This window comes from Arvicanthis niloticus, chromosome 2 (assembly GCF_011762505.2).
Source record: "Arvicanthis niloticus isolate mArvNil1 chromosome 2, mArvNil1.pat.X, whole genome shotgun sequence".
Lineage (NCBI taxonomy): Eukaryota > Metazoa > Chordata > Mammalia > Rodentia > Muridae > Arvicanthis > Arvicanthis niloticus.
In genome coordinates, this window is record NC_047659.1 from 64,343,898 (window position 1) to 64,362,414 (window position 18,517).

The window sequence follows — 18,517 nt, forward strand, 5'->3', positions numbered from 1 at the left end:
TGAACCTCCATGGACTCAGTCTACTGGCTGTATTGTGTGCTATTACCACATCCATATCCATGCCTGTGTTGAGTGTTTCCATTTAGCCCCTGACATCCCAGGATCCATATTTTTATTTTTTAGCTTTCCAAGTAAGTTGCTGTATATCCTCTGTAATGTCTGGCCTACAAAGAAAGAGCTCTTCAGCGATGCTGGGGCTTTGGGAAATCTATTGTATTTCGAAAAATTCTGAAGACGGTATTGCTTCTCAAGTCTCCTAGTGTGTGTACATAGGTTTACTTATTTTTATTTTGTATGTACATGTTTCAAATGCACATGTGTATGCATACCACAAGCAAAGTTGGTGCCAAAGGCCAGAAGAGGGCAATAGATCTTCTGGAACAGGAGTTACAGTCCTGAATCGCCATGTTGAATCCTGGGAATTGAAGATCCTCTGAGCCATCTCTCAACCCCCAGATTTTGTTGTTTTTGTTTTGAGACAGGGTCTCACTATGTAGCCCTAACTCTAGTGGAACTCAGAGATCCACTTGCCTGGCCTATTTATTCTCTCTTTAATACCTGTTCCTATACATTTCCCCCAGATTTCAGCTTGTATTATTATTTTATTAATTTATTAGTATTGTTATCTTTGATACAAGATCTCACTCTGTAAGCTCTGGTATTATGCATACCTGGCTGGACTCACTTGTAGTAATCCTCCTGCCTCCGTCTTCACTGAGATTATAGACACAAACCATGACAACTAGTTCTCCTAGTACTATTAGAACATTTCAGTAGCTCTCCAGGAGTACAGTGCACCACCTTTTAGACATTTATCTCTCACCTTCTGGCCCTCTGTCAGTCTAGAAGCAACCAGGGATGGATGGAAGGAGCGGGTCCTGGAGAAAATCAGCATTATCTTGCTTGGCAACTATCTCTGGGGAGAACATTAATCACTCAGAATGTCACCTGCCTCTAGGGGTGGGGGAAGTCTCTTCTACAAGCAAATAGACTCAAAATTTAAGAGCTCAACTTCGCCAGCCTCGAGGTCTTTCCTCTAGGTACAATTGGAGAAGTTAGAGGTAGGGCAGAAAATAGTGTTTACGGAAGTAAAGTAGGATGAGGTAAAGCTTCTGTATCCCACAGGAACAGTTTGGCCTTTTATAAGGTCCAGTCATTTTCCCTACCAATCACGTCGTATTTTCATTTTAAGAGCCTAATCGATGTATAAACACCCAGCATCATCATTGTTTAATACAATATCCAAAAGAAGCTACAATAACCAAGAGAACTTGCAAAGGGTGTAACGTATCTTTATCTTCCTAAATGACAAACAACAATAAGCAGCAGAAAATAGCTACAAGATGGCGGACAAGCCCCTAAAGAAAAGACTTGGCCAGCAGCGCACGGCCCATACCCATCTAAGGAAGTCGCACAAACTCCGGGTCCTTCCGCACTATTGGCTCGACGTCCTGTCTTTTCCCTTTGTTATTGGCTATCGATTCCTTCTCAAGTCAAAACAGCCAATCGCCTTTTCCCTGAACAAAGCCCGCCCACCGTGGATGGAGCGGAACGTCCGTGATGGCACCCGGGCTCAGGCCGCATGCGCAAGTGCACCGCGCCGGTTAAAAGCGGCTCTCCTCGGGAGGCGGTGCTGCGGTTCATGAATATTGATTACGCACCGGGGCGCCGTGCGCCCGCCCCTCTAGTCTGCCGTCGTTCGCTCCTCGCGCTCGGGCTCGTGATGGGGAAAAAGTCCCGGGCGGTACCCGGCCGCAGGCCTATCCTGCAGCTCTCTCCACCAGGTCCTCGGAGCAGCACCCCGGGCCGGGATCCCGACCCCGATCCGGATCCCGAGGCTGATTCGACGGCGGCGGCGGCGGGGACTAGCCAGTCAGCCCCGGCAGCTGCGACGGCGGCGGCCGCGACGTCACCCGCGGTGCCTGCCACCGCTGCCCCAGAGGACTCGCCTTCAGAAGGTAAGGGCGCGCGCGAGGGGCCCTTCCTTTATTTGGGACGTCCGAAACTCGAGCACGGGGCTTGCGGCCTAGGCTCCCAGGTGTCTCTTCCGACCCGGTGAAGAAGAGTAACCCTGGGGGCGAGGTACACCTGGGCTGCCGGCGCTCTGGGGCCCGCGGGACGGCGGCCGTGGACTCCGGGAGGCGGAAGGCCGGGCCTGGGCTCATCTGAGGCGCCATTGCGGTGCAGAGGTTTCTCCCTGGAACCTGTGCAATCCACAGAGGCTTGGGACCCCAGATGTCTCCTAGATAACCCCCTTCGATCTTAATAACGCAGAAGGTGGAGGACAATTTCCACGTGCGAGCCTTGAGGCGGTTGAACCTGGCTTTTTCTACTTCTCACACTTGGTTTCGTTTTTGTTGAAATGGAGACACCACTCTATAGAAGTGAACAAACCGTTGTTTTTTCTTATGCCAGACAAAGCATCGGTAACCCCAGACTTACGGGAAAGTGACAAAACCTGTGGGCTTTTCTGGAACAGTGTTTGGGTTTAGAGTAACAATTGCATGGAGTAGATGCCGGAGAAGCTATACCATATCAAGTATTAAGAAATCAAGTTAATAGGAAGTACACAATGTGTGGAAACATGCAGATGTATTTATGCATGTTAATTGTTAAGTATTGCAGGTGCCATTTTCATAGCGTTCACGTTCGTACGGTCGATATCGCTAAATGAATGGAAGATTCTAGATTAGCTTGTTTTTCATCCCCTTAGTTTGTATTAGTGATTCACATTGGTTTTATAATTTGTTGGAATCCAGGCCTAAAAGGTCAAGTTTTAGTCTTTCTCTCTCGTTTTTCTCTGGCCCACTGACTAACTGCAGTTTCCTTTTGTGCATTTCAAACACAGATGAACAGGAAGTGGTGGTGGAGGTCCCCAGCGTTGTTCAGAATCCTCCCAAACCAGTCATGACCACCAGACCCACAGCCGTTAAGGCAACAGGTTAGATTTTTGTTGTTTTACCTTTTCCTTAAAATACCTTGTATTAAGTTAAAAGATAAAAGTGTGTGTGTACCTGGATTGTTGGATGATGTTGCTAATTTATTACTTCTCATAAAAAGTGAGGTTTTTCTAGGATTGGGGTTGCATATCAGCAGTAAGATGCAAAACTCTGGGTTCTACTCTTGGCTTACAAAAATGGATTAACAAGAATCTTTCCTAAAGGCTTGCTGTATACAAACTTTAAGTAACATGGAAGTTTATTTATTTTTGGTTTATTTACAGCTATACCCAAAATTTGTGTGTGCCAGCCTGTGTGTCCACACACATTCACATGCACAGACACACAAGCTTACATGCTTCTAAGGCTGCACCACATGACTTGTTTATCTGTTTTTTGAGAGTGTCTCAAGTGAACCTGAACCCTAACTGTCCGGCTAGATGGGCTGCACAAAGAACTGCTCTTCCCCAGTCTGCTTGTCCTGACCACTCCACTTCACCCCAGTCACACTTGCTTACAGCCAAGTGTGCTTCATCCTCCATCGAAATGTGGTTATGGGGCTCCAAGTGCACACCTTAAGCAGTCTGCAAACCAAGTCAGCTCCTGCTGGCTTCTTGGTCCTTTTGTGTTCTTTAGGAGCACCAGCTATAGTTTACTTTTCATTTGACCCTTTCATTATTTATTTATTTATTTATTTATTTATTTATTTATTTTTTCCTGCAGTGACTCATGGTCCAGGCTGGTCTAGAGCCTTCTGTATAGCTGAGGTTATCCTTTAACTATGGATAGCGCCTGCCTTTGCCAACCACCCAAGCACTGTGATTACAGGCGTGCTCCACTACACCAGCTTGTTTAACACACGGCCTGGTGGGCACCGGTCAGATATTTATGGAAATTCCTCTTAGGTATGCCTGACTCTAGTCCACGCTGCTGAGATATTTGCAGCAGTGATTATCTTGGCAAGCCTAAGTTCAAATCATCACTCTGACTTTTACTGTGAGATTTCAGGACAGTTACTGGGCTGAAACTTACTCATCTATAAATGGATCTACTATAGTCCTGAGTTGCTTGGGGGGATTAAATTTTATATATTTTAAATTATATAGAGAGAGGGGAAAGAGAATTTTCACATTGGAAAAGCAAGAATTTTTCTGCATTTTATATGTATTGAAGATTAAAGTTTTTTTTAAAGACTTATTTTCTTTTTAAGACTCATTTTCTGTTTTTTTTAAAGATATTCTTCTGAATCACAATGTTGTGTTTTTTTGTTTTTTAAGATTTGTTTATTATGTATATACAGTGTTCTGCCTCCATGCCAGGGGAGGACACCAAATCTCATTAGAGGTAGTTATGAGCCATCGTGTGGTTGCTGGGAATTGAACTCGGGGCCTCTGGAAGAGCAGTCAGTGCTCTTAACCACTGAGCCATTTCCAGCCTCAATGATTTTTATTTATAGATGTGTGTCTCTCTGAGTGTGTGTTTTGTGTGGAAGCCTGAGGAGGCCAAAAGAGGATGTTAGGTCCCATGAAGCTGGAGACACAGGTGGCTGACCTCCCCAGAAATAGAGTGACTTTACTCTTGGTGTAAAGTGTGTGTTTGTTGTTTGTTTGTTTGTTTTGAGAGAGACTTTTCACTTGCTCACCCCAGCTGGCCTTAAGCAGAGCTCTTCCTGTCTTTGCCTCCCCAGTGCTAGGATTGAAGTCCTCGGTGCCCAGCCCGGTTACATTTGCCTTAGTGCGCCTCACTTCATGGGACTTGTCGCTTGAGGAATGACCATTACTTGCTCTTTGTTTTTACTAAGAAAATGTGTTTCAGCTGCTGAATCTTGATTAGCTTAGGTGTGTGAGGTGTTTTAATTTTTGAGACAGGGCTACCATTCATAGTTCAGACTGGCCTAGAAAGAAGTCACTAGTAGTCCTTTGTTGACCACACAGTAGAATCCTGCTTTAGCTTCTAAGTGCTGGGATTGTAGCCATGTACAATACCTAGATTGAATAAATATTTAATCACCAAATTCTGTTCTTTTGAGAGAATGCAGTTCAGTGATCCATGGTGTATTTTGGGGGAAGATAAAAAGTATATGTAGAGTAATTTTACTACTTTGAAGGATTTGGTAAGGATAGAAACAGTATCTTAGGGTTTTCTTGCTCTGGAGGTCGCCATGACCAAGGCAGCTCTTACAAAGAAAACCATTTGATTGGGGGCTGGCTTATAGTTTGAGAGGTTCGTTATGGCAGAAAACATGACAGCACATAGGCACACACAATGCTGGAAGAAGAGCTGAGAGTTCTACATCATGATCCAAAGGAGTCAGGAGGAGACTTATGTTTCACAGGCAACTAGGAGGAGGCTTCGGATCACACTGGCCAGCCCTGAGCATATGTGTGAAACCTCAAAGCCCTGCCTCTACAGTGACACACTTCTTCTGACAAGGCCACACCTCCTATCGGTGCCACTTACCATGGGCCATGCATATTCAGTATTCAAACTGCCACAAACAGGGTCACGTTGTGTAGTTCTGGCTGGCCTGGACCTTGCTATGTAGTCCAGGCTGATTTTGAATCAAGTGCTAGGATTAAAGACAAGTACCACCATGCCTGACTGCAGAAAGGATATTAGATCATTTATATCTGTGGTGGTCTAATGGCATTCTTGGTAGTTTTGGTATTTTTTAATTTTTTTGAGAATTTCAAAACGAATACGTTGTATTTATATTATTTACATCCCTCCTTTCCCCTTTTTGTGTATTTTGTTTTTGAGACAGGGTCTCACTGTACAGCCTTGGCTCTTCAAGAACTTATGTAGACTAGGCTGTCCTTGAGCTCACAGAGTTCCTGGGATTAAAGACATGGGTCATCCTGCCAGCTTTTATGATCATCTTGCCTTAGTGACCTTAGTACTGAGAATATATGCTTGTGCCACCATGCTCAGCATTGCTGTGTACATACGTGCATGCATCTGTGTGTATGCGTTTATGTCACGATTGAATCTAGGATCTTACATACACTAAGTACATATATATTTTTCAACTATTAATCCTATTAACCCTAATTTAGTGTTTATTCTGACTTTGGAATTAGTTTGATTTCCAATACCCACATAGTAGCTCACAACTGTCTGAGACTCCAGTTTTTCAGACTATCTAATGCCCTCTTCTGGCTCTGAGACACCAGGCATGCATATAATGTAGCTGAAATATCTGTGCATATAATAAAGCAGCTTTAAAAAAAAAAAGGAGCCATGTGTTTTGTATAGTCATGTCACTTTGCAGAGGCATGAGGACCAGAGTTGGGATCCCCTTGTGTAAATTGGGTAGGTGTGGTAACCTGCTTATACGCATACCACACTAGTGGTGCCACACACCTTTAATCCCAGCACTTGGGAGGCAGAGGCAGGCGGATATTTGAGTTCTAGGCCAGCCTGGTCTACAGAGTGAGTTCCAGGACAGCCAGGGCTATACAGAGAAACCCTGTCTCAAGACATACATACATACATACATACATAAGCAAGCAAGCAAGCTGTGGTCTTTCTTTTCTCTAACCCCAGTGTATTTGCTTAAATACTTCCCCCAGTACGTTGGTGTTACAAATGTCTTGTTTTGTTTCTAGGAGGTCTGTGCTTACTTGGTGCTTATGCTGACAGTGACGATGACGAGAGTGATGTGTCTGAAAAAACAGCCCAATCCAAAGAGGCAAATGGAAACCAGGCTACTGACATCGACAGCACACTCGCCAACTTCCTAGCGGTTAGTGATGCTTTTGTGTGTGTTTGTTTTGAGATAGTATTTTTGTAGCTCTGGCTAACCTGGAGGTATTAGTTACCCCAATACCTAGCCACACACGTGCAGGGATTACAACATTACCAAGCTGGTCTTGAAGTTACATCTGTCCTCTGCTTCTGCCTCCCAGGGGCTAAGATTTCTGGTGTAAGCACCACGCCTAGTCATTTATTATTGTTTTCATTTCATAGGAGATAGATGCCATAACAGCTCCTCAGCCTGCAGCTCCTGTGGTAGCTTCTGCTCCACCTCCAACTCCACCTCGACCAGAACCAAAAGAAGCAGCAACACCTGCCCTTTCTTCCACCACATCAAATGGAACAGACACTTCCCAGACACCAGGGTGGCATTATGACACTCAGTGTTCATTGGCAGGAGGTAAATAAGTATTGTCCCTGTTTGAAGAAGACTTATAACTAATCCTCACTGGGTTGCTAAGAGCTGGCCTTCCTAAACGTGAAGCCAGATGCTTTAGCTCTAAGACTCAGTCAGATCTGGCTTTTTAATGTACTATCTAGAAGCTAGTAGACAGAATGGTGATGTTTTAACCAGAAGCAGATTTGAGTATCAAAGTGCTTTTAACTCTGTGCACAAAGGTGATGAAATCTTTGTTGAAGTTTTTTTGTTTTTTTTCTAGGTTTTTTTTGTTTTTTTTTGTGTGGAAGGGTTGTTCACGGGATACTTAGTAATTTCTGAAGGTGTTTTTTGAGTGTTTCAGTGCAGAGGAGTTTTTCTTCAGTGGTAAAGGCTAGGGGTGTTGCTAAACACTTGACAGATTTGAGATCCCTGTGTTAGGTTGTCATGGTTTTATGTCTGTCTTGGGATAGAAGTTAGGGCTGACTATGTAAGTCAGAGTTTATACTTAAAATGTTTTGTTTTCTTACAGTTGAAATTGAGATGGGAGATTGGCAAGAAGTCTGGGATGAGAACACAGGTTGCTATTATTATTGGAACACACAAACAAATGAAGTAACTTGGGAGTTACCCCAATACCTTGCCACACAGGTGCAAGGATTACAACATTACCAGCCCAGGTAATTCTAGACCTCAGGAAGAAATTATGTGGGGAAAAAAAAATGAAGGGAAAATAGCTGTCTTGAATATTTACCTTTTGTTTATCTTAACACCCCACCCCCAGTTCTGTAACAGGTACTGAGGCTGCTTTTGTGGTAAATACAGACATATATACAAAGGAGAAAATGATTCCTGCTTCCAGTAATAAAAGTGTACCGATCATCGCTAAAAGAGAAGTTAAAAAGGTTAGTGTTATAACTTACTGCCTTTGCTTCTTTTCCAGTCCAAGAGGCTAGATATAATAGTATTTCACAGCACGTGTGTTGTTAGTTTTACCTACTCTGTTTCTGTGTCTTAGCATTTATACAAGTTACCAACCATTTCAGTGATTGAGAGTTTGAGAGTGCAGTGCCTTCTACAAGCACATGCGAGCGGCTGTCGTGTGCGTTATATTGATAAATTATCATGTTATTTGGGCTTTTTGAGCAGCTGGCTCTGGAGTTGTATACCTGCCCCATTTCAGATCAATGTGTTATGTCAAATGTCCTCAAAAATTCTATGTGTTTGGGAGGAGGCTAGTCCCTAATTGTAACAGTGAGAAGGGAAAACAGCAAGCGGCTAAGGGCATTAAAAACATGCCCTTACGGAGGCTAGAGAGATAGATGACTCAGTGGTTAAGAGCACTGACTGCTCTTCCAGAGGGCCTGAATTCAATTCCCAGTTCCTGGCAACCACATGGTGGCTCCCAACCATCTGTAATGGGATTCAATGCCCTCGCATACATAAAATAAATGAATTAATCTTTAAAAAAATTTTTTAAAATACCAATATCCTTAAGAAGAACTAGAAAGTACTAACCTGTTTCAAGCAGAGGTTTACTCCTTCATAAACAATACCTGCAGTGGGAACAGGAGATTGGAAATTCAGCCATGGGAAGCTCAACCATGGAGAAAAGACTCAGTTGGGAACTCCAGCTGACTACCTCAGTTTCCCCATTAGTTTTTGCTTGATCAGCAGTTTTTAACCTTTGGGCTTTGCATAGTAAATATCCTGTATATCAGATATTTACATTATGATTTATAGCAGTAGCAAAGTTGCAGATACAAAGTAATAACAAAATAATAGTTGGGGGTCACCACAACATGAGGAAGAGTGATAAAGGGTTACAGCACGAGGAGGCTTGAGAACAACTACCAGATGGTGTAAGCTCCTGATTTGATGATGTCTCCTTTGCTCTTAATCAGGCTAGTCCAGTTGTCTGTGTTGTATGTTGTCAACTTGTGTTTGAAAGTATTTTATTATCTATCTGATGCTTCTGTTCTTTATTTGCTGTTTTTTTATGACTTATTTTTTATTTTTATGTGCATTGGTGTTTTCCCTGCATGGCTGTCTGTGTAAGGCTGTTAGAGCTCTTCTGGAAATGGAGTTGCAGACAGCTGGGAGCTGCCAGTGCTCTTAACCACTGAGCTATCTGTCCAGCCCCTATTTGCTATGGAGTTAACACACTTACTGATTAGAAGCTGAAAACACAACACGGCTATTGTATATCATTTGACAGAATGTATAGAACATCAGCTAAATTACAGGGTATCAGACTCCCATTCTTAAATAAGTCAGAATTATCTTGCTTTGGGTTTCCTTTTAAGAACCATCCGTAGCCTGACAGGACAAGATATATCTAAAATTAAAAGACAACTATCTTAAGTCAGGTGCAGTGGCATACACCTGCAATCCCAGTATGCAGATGCTAGAAGCAAGAAGATCTCAAGTATATAGCCAAGCCTGGATTATATAGCAAGACAAGTGTGTGTGGTGATGGGGTGTCCTTTCTTTAATAATTAAAACTGGAAAAAGAACTCAACAAGTGGTTAAGAACCCACACTACTCTTGCAGATAATCAGCACCCACATTGGGAGGCTCATAACCACCTGTACTCCTGCTCTGATGGATCACTCTTCTGGCCACTGTGGGCACCTGTTTTACACACACATACACACACATACACAGGTAAAAATCAAGTTTAAGAAAGACTATGAACTGCTTCAGATTATATAGCCCTTAACCAAAATATTTTTGATTTGGAGTTTTAGATTTTGGAGTAATTGCATGTATATAAACTTCTTGTGGATTGGCCCAAAGTCTGAACACACAATTCATTTATAGTTCATATATACATGACCTAAAGGTCATTTCATATGTTTTTTTTTTTTGTTTTTGTTTTTGTCTTATTTTTACATTTACTTGTTGGGGCTTGGCATGGTTGCCAGAATGGAAGTCAGGCAGAGGAAGACTTGTGATATCTGATAGCATATTAGTTCTTACGCCATGTTAGCTCTGGTCAGACTCAGTCATCAAACTTTTCTGCATTTTTGAGGCAGGGTCTCACTTTGTAGTCTTGATCACACTTTTTGGCAGACTTTTTGGCAGTGCCTTTTTCCAGTAATACCTCTCACAAATAGCATTTTTAGAGACAATTACCAACTATGTATTGAATTACAACTTAATCTTGATTTTCAAAGTGAACTATACCACCCCATCTCTACCCTGAGTACCCCAGTACCCAGGATCCTACTAGGCATGTTAAGCAAAAACTGTATTACTAAATTGTATCCTCAATCCCCAAAGTACAAATTTCAAAGACATCCTTTGCTATATGCCAAATTGAGACCAGACCAGCTTGGGCACATGAGACCACCCCCCCCCCCCCTCCATGTTTTGTAATCTTTACATTTCTAGGAAGCTTAAGCATTCCAGTAGATGAAATTTCAAACACACACACGTATATATGCATGTATGTGTGTCAAAATCATTGTTTGATATGCATATCAAAAATATAAATGTGTGCATATATACATGGGGTTTTTTTTGTTTGTTTTATGAGATGTTTCTCTGTGTAGCCCTGGTTGTCCTGGAATTCACTTTCTAGCTAGACCAGGCTAGCCTCAAATTCAAAAGAGATCTACCTGTCTCTGCCTCTCACATACTGGGATCAAAGACATGTGCCACCACTACCTACCAATTTGAATGTATTAATTAAACATTTTTGTTTTGTTTTTGAGATTGTATCATACAGCCCGGGCTGCCCTCAAACTGTATAACGAAGGGTGAGTTCTGTAGTCTTCACTCTTCTGACTTACAGATAGGTGACATTTTTAAGCTTACACTTTCATGGCCATCTCACATTTTATTTTCCTCTAAGTTCCCCTTGAAACATGAACTTTTAGGCCGGAGAGATGGCTCAGTGGTCAAGAGTACTGACTGCACTTCCAGAAGTCCTGAGTTCAATTCCCAGCAACCACATAGTGGTTCACAGCCATCAGTAATGAGATCTGATGCCCTCTTCTGGTGTGTCTGGAGACAGTACAGTGTATGCATATAAATAGGATAAATTTTGTAAATAACTCTTATAGAAGAGGAAGATTTATCTGGTCATGTGTTGACAGAATGCTTACATCACGTCTGCCTCCGCTTCCTCCTAGCTTCCCTTTTGATATCCAGAGGATAGTAGATTGTAGTTCAAACAGTCTTCCTAAAGTAATGTTTGCTCCATGTACATGTAAAGGGTACAGGTGTTTTGTGAGCATCCAGTAATTAAGAAGTTAGTTAATACAAATTATTGAATAATCCAAGAGGGATTTTTTGGTTTGTTGTTGTTTGGTTTGATTGGTTGTTTTGAGAGAGTTGTGACTCAGTGCTTTTATTCTTCATAGGAATTGAATGAAGGAATCCAAGCTCTTTCTAACAGTGAGGAGGAGAGGAAAGGGGTGGCAGCTGCATTGCTCGCTCCCTTACTCCCTGAAGGGGTAAAAGAGGAGGAAGAAAGATGGAGAAGAAAAGTAATTTGTAAAGAAGCAGATCTGGTGTCAGAGGCGAAGGAAACAAGCCCAGCAGCAGAGGAAATGGGGCCGAATATAAAGCCACCAGAAGTTATGATGGACAGCACAGAAGACCCTGCTCAGGAGGATCTTTGCAGTGTTGTTCAATCTGGAGAAAGTGAGGAGGAGGAAGAGGAGGAGCAAGATACCCTTGAGCTGGAGCTAGCTTTGGAAAGGAAGAAAGTAAGGTTTTACAGATCTTAGTTACCTTTACCATGACAGAATGACTGACACGTAAAGATCCTAAGGAAGAAGATTTGCTTTAGGTGTGGCTCTGAGCAGGGCTGTACCTAGGGCTGCTACCTTGAGGATTGTGCCCATTGGAGTCAGGAAGTGAGGAAGAATACTGTTGTTCCCTAGCTCGTGGTAGGATGCTGCCCACATTCAAAGCGAGTCTTCCCCTAGTCTCTTGAAAAGCCCCTTACTATCATAGCCAAAGGTGAGTCTTCTAGGTTATTCCAAAGCCAGTCAAGTAGAGAATGGTGATTAACCATCTTCAGTTATGAACATTTATTAATTGCAGAAGAATATTGAGCACAAAGCATAATGTTGAGTTGTGAAGGGGATTGGTTAAAATGCTGCTGTTTATCAGAAGTTCTAACTTCCAAAGACAGCCACAGTGCTTACTGCAGATGAGTGCTAACCTTATCGTATTCTCTGTAGGCAGAGTTACGAGCCTTGGAAGAAGGAGATGGTAGTGTGTCAGGGTCTAGTCCACGTTCTGACATCAGCCAGCCAGCATCTCAGGACGGAATGCGTAGGATTATGTCTAAAAGAGGAAAATGGAAGATGTTTGTTCGAGCTACAAGTCCAGAATCCACCAGCCGAAGTTCTAGTAAAACTGGACGAGAGACTCCAGAAAATGGAGAAACTGGTAATTTGTGCTTCCTATAAAACTAATTTTCTTCCCTCCCCTCCCTCTTGTGCTAGGAATTGAAGCAGGCAAGGAATCCTTCCAGATGAACCAAGCTACCTCTTGGTTCTACTCTCTGTAAAATTACCCTCTTGTAGAACAGTACTCACACATGGCTTTTAATCCCTGTACTCAGGAGATAGAAGCGGGCAGATCTCTGAGTTCGAGGATAGCCTGGTCTATAAAGCAAATTCTAGGACAGCCAAGGGTACACAGAGAAATCCTATCTCAAACAAACAAACAGGGGTAGGTAGACAACTTGATTCTGTCAGGACCCAAGTTGTCTTCATTCTGAGTATGGTAGAAGAGGCCCTATTTCAATTTCCCAGTTATCAGGGAACTCTGAAAAAAACTAATATTTTAATTTGCATCTGACCCTAATTTTGTAATGGAAAATTAGGAATAAGATGAACACAAAGCCTTTCTTTAATATTCTTAGCAGAAGATACTTATTGCGGTTTTGGCTAACACCAAACGTAGAAGTAATAAATGAATGCACACATTCTTACTTGTAGAGCCACTCCTCTTCCTTTCCCACCCCAATAATATAATCAATGCATGGTGGCACAGCTGTAATACCAGCACTTGGGAGACCTCAAGTAGAAAGATTACAGTCCAGAGTAGCCCTGGGATACATGATGAATTCCAGACTAGCCTGCAAATTAGAGCAAAACCCTGTCTCCAAAAGTAATAAGTGGGTAGGGCTGGAAAGATGGCTGGATGGTTAGGAGTGCTTGTTGCTCTTGCAGGAGACCTGGCCTTGCAGCCATCTGTTACCCCAGTTGCCAGAGATCTGAAGCCTCCTGGCATCTAGCCACTAGGAATGAACAAGGTACATATACCTGAAGGCAAACCACTCATACACATAAAATAAATAAATAAAAATAGAAATACTTTTAAAAGTAAATAGGGCACAGTGAGGTGGCAAAGCAGGTCAGAGCACTTGCCACTAAGTAGGACAGTCTCGTTTGCGTTTGAGTCCCAGGACCCACCCAAGTAGTGGATGGATGGATGGTTGGAAGGAAGGCAGGTAGGTCACTCCTAAACATTGTCTGTCCTCTGGTGTTGCCGACAGCAGCAACAGCTGAACCGGGTTCCCTGTAAGAGAGGCTGAGAATAGGTGGGCGGGAAGAGATGAAGCCAAGACAAAGTTCTCTGATCAAGGCTCAAAGTTCAATAATTTGCTTTCATATATAAAGGGGAAGCCCCACCCCCACCCCCAGAGTCTCTTCTCAGTTCTGCCCAGGGGCTGGGCAAGGAGATAGCAGTCCGGAAGTTGTCTAGGCTAGCTCAGCAGGCAGTCCATTCTTCTTAGCAGGCAATGCTGATAATCCAATGCCTCTCCTAGGTCCTATTGTTGTTTGGTCTATTGTGGTAAATGACTTTGCAGGCCTGCTCAGGCCTGGGGGAAGGGCACACTCTGGCCTCCACAAATGGACCATGGCATGCATGCATCTGTGCTGCCGAACCCCACACCTGCACAGTGAATAAGTGGGGTGTTTGGTTGGTTGGTTTAGTTTTCAAGATACGGTTTCTCTGTGTAGCTTTAGTTGTCCTGGAACTTGCTCTGTAGACCAGGCTGGCCTCCAATTCAGAACTCGGAGATCTACCTGTCCTTGCCTCCCAAGTGCTGGGATTAAAGGTATGTGCCACCTTCCTCTAGCCAACTTGTGTATTTTTATTACAGAATTTTATGCAGCGATGCAAAAATGAATGAAAACCATAATTATATGTACTGACATTAATTTTTGATGCAGTAGTATTGAACAAAGCAACAAAAAAAGATTTGGAGAAATATACAGGTGCTGATCTGAATTGAATATGTAAGCTTGAAAATAGGCAAACGCTTGTGTTTAACAGTCTGTCCCTGATAAAACTAAAGAACGACACTATCAAAATAGAGGTTGACTGTGGTAAATAGGAAGGTTGATGACCGGTACAGAGATCCAGATGAAGCTGGATTCTCGGGTTCTAGTTCCTTTATTTCTTCTGTTCACGTTCTTTCAAGGTGTTCAGCAATGTACGGTATTCTAATAAGCTTGCACATTGTAATGTTGCCACAGATAGATTCTTAGTTCTTGGCCATGTGTGCCTACATGCTTGCATGTATTTATGGCATCTCAATTTTTCTTGAAAAACAAAATTTTAACCATGATTTTAGTATACAAATTTGATTTATTTTTATACAGAATATAAAGATTTTCTTCCTTAATTTTCTATGTGAAAGCAATTATAGTCCAAAGGAAGATACAACATCTGCACATAAATAAGGACCAAGCAGTGAATGTCACAAGTTCAAGTGGGGAAGAGAAACACTCTAGTCATTCAGATTCAAGACGCAAGCATGACACAGAATCTAAATACCAAGTCAACAACTTTAATTGGGACACCTCAGGTTTTGCAGGGCAGCTTCTGAAACTATAATGTACATATGGACACAGCACAGAAGAGCTAGTTAGAAGCTGAAATAAAAGTTTTCACTAAATCAAATTAGTGAAAATTTTTTCATATTCTCAAATGCTACAACAAAACAAAATGAATGTGAGTGTTGGTATAGCCAAGGCATATTATAGTAGTATGTGCGTGTGCTGAGTTAATTACAGCTTTTTAATTGGTGCAGATGAATCATTAATGGTCTTGTCTTCTCACCAAATTCAGGCATGTTTTATTTTAGATGGAGTATGGCTTTTATCTATTTAATTCTATAAAGACGTGTTAAGAGAATATTCATTGTGTGTCAGAGGATGACCAGTGACATTGTTCATATAAACTGTTCAAATCCTTGCTTACTTTGTTTCCTTGATGATGTTGCCATCAGATCTTTAATCTGTGAAAGGAAGCTGCTGCAAAAATGCTCTCCCAGGGACTGGGAGAACTGCAGCCCTGCTCTCTGTCTAATCAATGTCTAAGGCATGTGTTCTTCCAACTTTAAATTTCTTCAGCTGGAGGATAGGAAGATTTGTCTTGGCCCTGAGGGGTCACGGTGAAGTGGCCCAGCCACCCCCATGGTCTGTGGGTTGCTCAGACTGAGGAAGTTGCTGAGCGGTCTGTAGACATCATTCAGGTGTCCACTAGAGTCTTCACCGTTTCACTGTCATTTGTCACTGGGGCCACTTAGGCTCTTTCCACCCTGTCTGCCTTCTACCCAAAGCCACAGCAACCTGCCTTGGGGACTTAGTCCTCACACTTGTAAAACTTGATAAATCTTGCTAAATTGCCCTACAAAACCTTGTGGTCAGAATTCTAGTGATGCTCAAAATTGATGTTATACCTGCTACTAGATAGATTTCTAGAATATCATTGTTATAAGTCAATAAATCAGGCTAATAGATTTTGTTTCAGATCATTTAAAAAGTAGAAAAAATAAGGGCTGGTGAGATGGGTTCAAGGGTAAGGGTGCTTACTGCCCATCAGTGCAGTCAGGACCTGAGCATGAAGGCTTTGAGTCTCTGGTACTCATAATGGTAGAAGGAGAGGACTGACTTCACAAAGTCGTTCTTTGATTTTCACACGTGCACAGTAGCAGGTGGACACGTAACACACACATTAATAGAAATATTTTATTTATTTATTTATTTATTTTTGTTTTTTTTCGAGACAGGGTTTCTTTGTGTAGCCCTGGCTGTCCAGGAAGTCACTCTGTAGACCAGGCTGGCCTCGAACTCAGAAATCCGCCTACCTCTGCCTCCCAAGTGCTGAGATTAAAGGCGTGCGCCACCACTGCCTGGCAGAAATAATATTTTTTAATTAAAATTTTAAAAGTCTGAGAGTAGGTATGGCTGTCCACATCTATAATTCTGACACGTATACTACAGAAGCAGGAGGTTTCAGGCTAGCCTGGTGTACAAAGTAAAATCCTACTATAATTTTTATTTTGTTTTATCTTGGGGTTTATATAGACTGTCTTGCTGTATATGTCCTGTCTGTTCTGGGTTTCCATGTTTAGTTTTTGGAAATGTCAAAATGATTTTTCCTGCCTTTACCTCTCAAGTGTTGGTGTCAAAGGTGTGCTCCCATGTTAGTTGTGAAGCCCTGTGAAGGGGGAGGGAGAGGAGGGGTCTTGGCCAGGTCACTTCAACTGGCCCAGAACCGTACATTAGAGCTCAACCATATTTCCTCTGCCCGCATCCAGAGTAGCTGTTACTGTTGGTGTAGGCAACTATCTGAATCTTGATGACTGTAGATCTTAGCCACTTAAGGAAGGTAAATGAGTTGGGTGGGTTGGGGTTGGGAGTGTTTGGTTTTTGTTTTGTTTTGTTTTTTGGTTTTTGTTTTGTTTTGTTTTATTTTTGAGATGAGGTCTCAGTAGCTGTGGATGACCTGGTACTGGCCTTTGTAGACCAGGCTGGCCTTGAACTCAAAAAAAGATTGACCTGTGTGTGCAAATGCTGAAGTATGCCATCATGACTGGCTGGTGGTAAGGCTGAGGCAGGGAACTGCTCTGTAGTTCAGACTGGCCTGAAACTCAGGATCCTTCTTTTTCCTAAGTGCTAGAATAACAGGCATGAGATCCCTCCGCCACCCCACCCCATGGCTGGCGGCTGATAGTGGTACTCCTCTGGTTCTAAAAGCTGTCTTCCTGTTTCACCCAATTTAGTCAAGAATCCTGTTTATTTCAAGTTTGATATTTAGCTTTTGTAAGAAATTAAAGTGTTATTTTGAAAGAAAAGATGGTAATAGAGAGAGGGAAAACGGAAGCCATAAGGTAAATATAGTAGTAGAACAATGTGACTGCCTGGTCACCTTTTCAGAAAGAATACCTTTGGGACGGGGCTGCTGGTGGACAAGCTACTAAAACTCTGACAGAGCAGGCAAGAGAGAGTACTAGTACTAATTTTCAGGTGTCTCCTGCAAAGAGAATAAAATGTTTTGGACCATCCAGTTGTTTTGGCTTAATTTCATGGGGTTTTTGTTTTTTGTTTTGCAGCAATTGGTGCTGAAGATTCCGAAAAAATAGAAGAAATTTCAGACAAAGAAACGGAAGTACAAGAGTCTTCTGAGAAGATAAAAGTCCAGATAGCACCTAAAGTGGAGGAAGAGCAGGACCTGAAAGTACGGAGTGTGGTGCTTGACTTGGGGTGGATATGGGTTTGCTTCATCTACTGCGGCTGGCCTGAAACTCAGGATCCTCCTGCCTCAGTCTCCCAAGTGCCGGGATTATAGGTTCAGTCATTAAACTGTTATTAAATGCTGTTAGCAAATCATAAGCTTTACTATGTCCAAACCTAAGATTTTCACTTTGTTAGATTAAGATTTCATTTAAGGTTGGAATAAGAACTTTGATGCTGAGACATTATAAATATTTACTTTCTTTGAGATTAAGCTTTTGCTGGAAAGAATGAATCTATTAATAAAGGCTTTCAAATTTGCAAAGAGAGGAAAAGATTTAGTTTAACGTCTACGTGAGATACTTGTCTTTAAACAAAGGCATATTTGTTTCCAGTTGCGTTTGCAACCACATAATGAAGTTCCCTGGTATCACAAATGACTTATAGCCAGGACTCCATCAGATACAGTCATATCTGAACTGTGACTTGAACTGTATCTAAACTGAGTCTTTTGTAAAGTAAAGCAACATTTATATATATCTGAATGCACATCCTTCATACATGTTAAATCACTGTAGGCTGCTTATACTACCTAGTACCATGTTATGATTTGTGTGTATTATATGCACATATGTCATGTATATGATTGAATGGTTCTTTTAAGACAATATTATTATGTAGCTCATGTGAGCTTAGAAGTCATTCCTCCAGAGCTTGAGAGGATTATTGGTTTTTACTACCACACCCAGCTTACAGTGTATTGAGGAATATGACCAAAAATGTATATGCATCTTGAGTATAGACAGATTTGTTTCCTAAAATTTTTAGTCTGGTTGGTTCAGTGTGGCTCTTTAAATGTGATTTGTTGTAACAAACTGTAGCATAGTATTTTTAAAGATGTTTGATCACTAGTGAATTATGCAGCCATGTAGAAAGGAGTGAGAGAGGGC

At 42.1% G+C, this 18,517-nt stretch overlaps 1 protein-coding gene across 5 annotated transcripts in view; it reads left to right on the forward strand.

Annotated features, from left to right (window-relative positions):
* Window positions 1-1,598: 1,598 nt before the first annotated feature.
* Window positions 1,599-18,517, forward strand: part of Fnbp4 (formin binding protein 4) — a 31,959-nt gene continuing 15,040 nt past the window's right edge. For 3 of the 5 annotated variants that reach the window (XR_013108694.1, XR_013108695.1, XM_076929186.1), the window contains exons 1-9: window positions 1,604-1,958; window positions 2,849-2,941; window positions 6,548-6,684; window positions 6,909-7,095; window positions 7,604-7,751; window positions 7,856-7,976; window positions 11,442-11,789; window positions 12,270-12,480; window positions 17,447-17,571. Coding sequence is in view for 3 of the 5 variants with exons in the window: in XM_076929186.1 (XP_076785301.1) it covers window positions 1,643-1,958; window positions 2,849-2,941; window positions 6,548-6,684; window positions 6,909-7,095; window positions 7,604-7,751; window positions 7,856-7,976; window positions 11,442-11,789; window positions 12,270-12,480; window positions 17,447-17,571 (1,686 nt within the window). In the remaining 2 variants the exon portion in view is untranslated. Of the gene's footprint in view, window positions 1,959-2,848; window positions 2,942-6,547; window positions 6,685-6,908; window positions 7,096-7,603; window positions 7,752-7,855; window positions 7,977-11,441; window positions 11,790-12,269; window positions 12,481-17,446; window positions 17,572-18,517 lie in introns of all 5 variants that reach the window. The other 2 variants (XM_076929185.1, XM_034494234.2) reach the window with 2 other exon arrangements.